Genomic DNA, 2364 nt, shown 5'->3' on the forward strand with positions numbered 1-2364 from the left:
TACTCAATTATCTGTTGTCAACACATAATCAAGTAAGTGACGAAAAATTCTGTTAAAATGGCTTACATGGCTAGACCTAAGGAGAGGGTCCAAGAGGCTGTCATCTCAGACCCAACACTTTAGGGGGGGCCCAAAAAATAGTGTTTCATTATTATTATTTTTAAAAAACCCACTAAATACTTTCAAAACCTCCCATTCCCATAATTGTTCCCAATAGGCTGCAGTTGTAATGTGTCCAAAAAGAGTTTATGACATCTTGTTTTTTAAATATAGTCGAATCATCCCAATATAAGCGGCCAATGACAAATGGACGGACAACCGATAGAAAATGGCTAGTGTATTCAATTTCCTTAGACAAGATCTTTTATTTTTACTATAAGTTGTTCAAGATAGAAAGATAAAAATTTTGATCAATTGGATAATGATAAATATAAAGATTGGCATAATGTGTACCAGCATCTTACAAAACATAAAGTGGCTAAGGAACATATATGTTGTATGACTAGTTGGATGAAATTGAAAAATAAGCTTTAAACAAAACATACAATTGACGAAAACATACAATTGGCCATCAAAGATTGAATGGATTGACAGTGTTATCCTAGAAAAAGAGATGGTGGAACAACTCGACTATTTAAAATTGATTGATATTTTTGCCTCTAAAATCGCAGCACTAGTTGTATTTAAGTGATCGTTTAGATTATTTTCGCATTGATATTTGATTGTAATATATATTTTAAATATTTCATTTTATATGTTGTTTTATTGTTAATTTTAAGTTAACAAATTTAGTTCCGTAAAAGTCTTATAAATAAAAAAATTAATTACTTGCTACGATTTAGGAGTCCATATTCTAATGTTCACCTTAGGCCCTGCAAAGCACAAGTAACTGCCCTATGGGTGTCAACGAGACAAGACGGCTCGATTTTTCTGGAATTTTTTTTCCTTATATGCTGCCACAATTTGGAGGGGTGGAATGTGATTTAAAATTTTCAAAATTTAAAAATAGAATCTTGTTAAATACCAAAAAAATAATCATGTATTCCCTCTCTATGCATCTTGGCAACCATATAAAATAATCAAATCAATGGGCCCAACACGCTTCTTTAAACCAAAAACATTTTATAATTACTTTTTTCTTGAAAAATTTCAACTGGTCTTTCACTCCAAGGTCTGTTTCCAGCAGACAACTTCCTCTTCAATGGACGGTGTGGCCTTCAAACGTCCTTTCTTTAACACTCAAACTTAGGGCTCATGCTTTTACCATGGGAAGCAATGAAAGTAGTCACAGCACTATGAAGATAGCGTGTGTTTTCAAGATTAGTATAATGAGCAATTGGTTTGAACAGAATTCTGTATTACCCAAAAGATTATTTTATTTCATATTGGCAAAATTGCTTTGATTACATAGGGGAATACAATAAAAACTTAGCCTATCATGGCTTCTATCAAATATTTTTAAAGAAAGACAGGATTTTAAAGTAGTTTACCTGCCTGTTTGACTTTTTTTTTTTAACGGGTCGGCCCGGTTCGAGCCGACTCCCCGAAATGGGGCTCGGTGCCTCGGATCCTCGAGCCAGGTCAAGCCATCCCTAAACTGCCCTGATGACTTATTCTTATTATGTAATATTTTACAGTACGAGTGATTAAACAAGAAATTTATCTAATAAAGGTGCTGTGGAAGTCGAGGTTCTATGATCATTTCGAGAGGCACTTTTGGACATGTGGTCAATCCAAAAATCTCCTCTAAGCATACATCTTCAGGCTTCATATTCTGAGGCAATTTCCAGTTAAATCCGTGTAACAAGTTGGCCAACGTTGAACGAACAATCTTAAGTCCCAAATTGTACCCAGGACAGCTCCGACGACCCGACCCAAAAGGCAATAGAGCAAAATTTTGTCCTAATATTTCAATTTTCTTGTCCAGAAACCTTTCTGGCAAGAACTGTTCCGGTGCATCCCAATATTTGGGATTCCTTCCAATACTCCATGCATTTACCAGGACTATCGTTCCTTTAGAGATATCATAACCTGTTGGTCAAAATAAATTTAAATAAATAAATGTATATATAATTTTATTAATATAAGCTTTTAAAAATATTAAGTTCAAGTCATGTAGTTACACAGTTATGAAACTTGTGAGCTAAAAAATAAAGAACGGATTGAATTTGATGAAAAAATAAATTATCTTTGCACATTATAGAGTGTCGATGACAAAATTTAAATTCTTAGATGATATAGTTAGACTTAACCTGATACATTGCAGTCTTCAATGGCAAAACGTGGCGCAAGCAGCGAAGCAAGTGGATGTAGTCTTAAGGTTTCTTTCATTATAGCTTCTATATAAGGCAATTTGGAAAAGTC

At 33.9% G+C, this 2364-nt stretch overlaps 1 protein-coding gene across 1 annotated transcript; it reads right to left on the reverse strand.

The window, feature by feature from the left end:
* Positions 1–1503: 1503 nt before the first annotated feature.
* On the reverse strand, positions 1504–2358 carry LOC111377555 (cytochrome P450 76A1-like). Its single transcript, XM_023000686.1, has 2 exons — positions 2253–2358; positions 1504–2031 (listed from the first exon to the last, which is right to left on the reverse strand). The coding sequence occupies exons 1-2, from the start codon at positions 2329–2331 to the stop codon at positions 1664–1666; spliced, it is 447 nt and encodes a 148-aa protein (XP_022856454.1). The 5' UTR covers positions 2332–2358; the 3' UTR covers positions 1504–1663.
* Between the last annotated feature and the right edge of the window lie 6 nt (positions 2359–2364).

Source organism: Olea europaea, unplaced genomic scaffold (assembly GCF_002742605.1).
Source record: "Olea europaea var. sylvestris unplaced genomic scaffold, O_europaea_v1 scaffold16745, whole genome shotgun sequence".
Taxonomy (NCBI): domain Eukaryota; kingdom Viridiplantae; phylum Streptophyta; class Magnoliopsida; order Lamiales; family Oleaceae; genus Olea; species Olea europaea.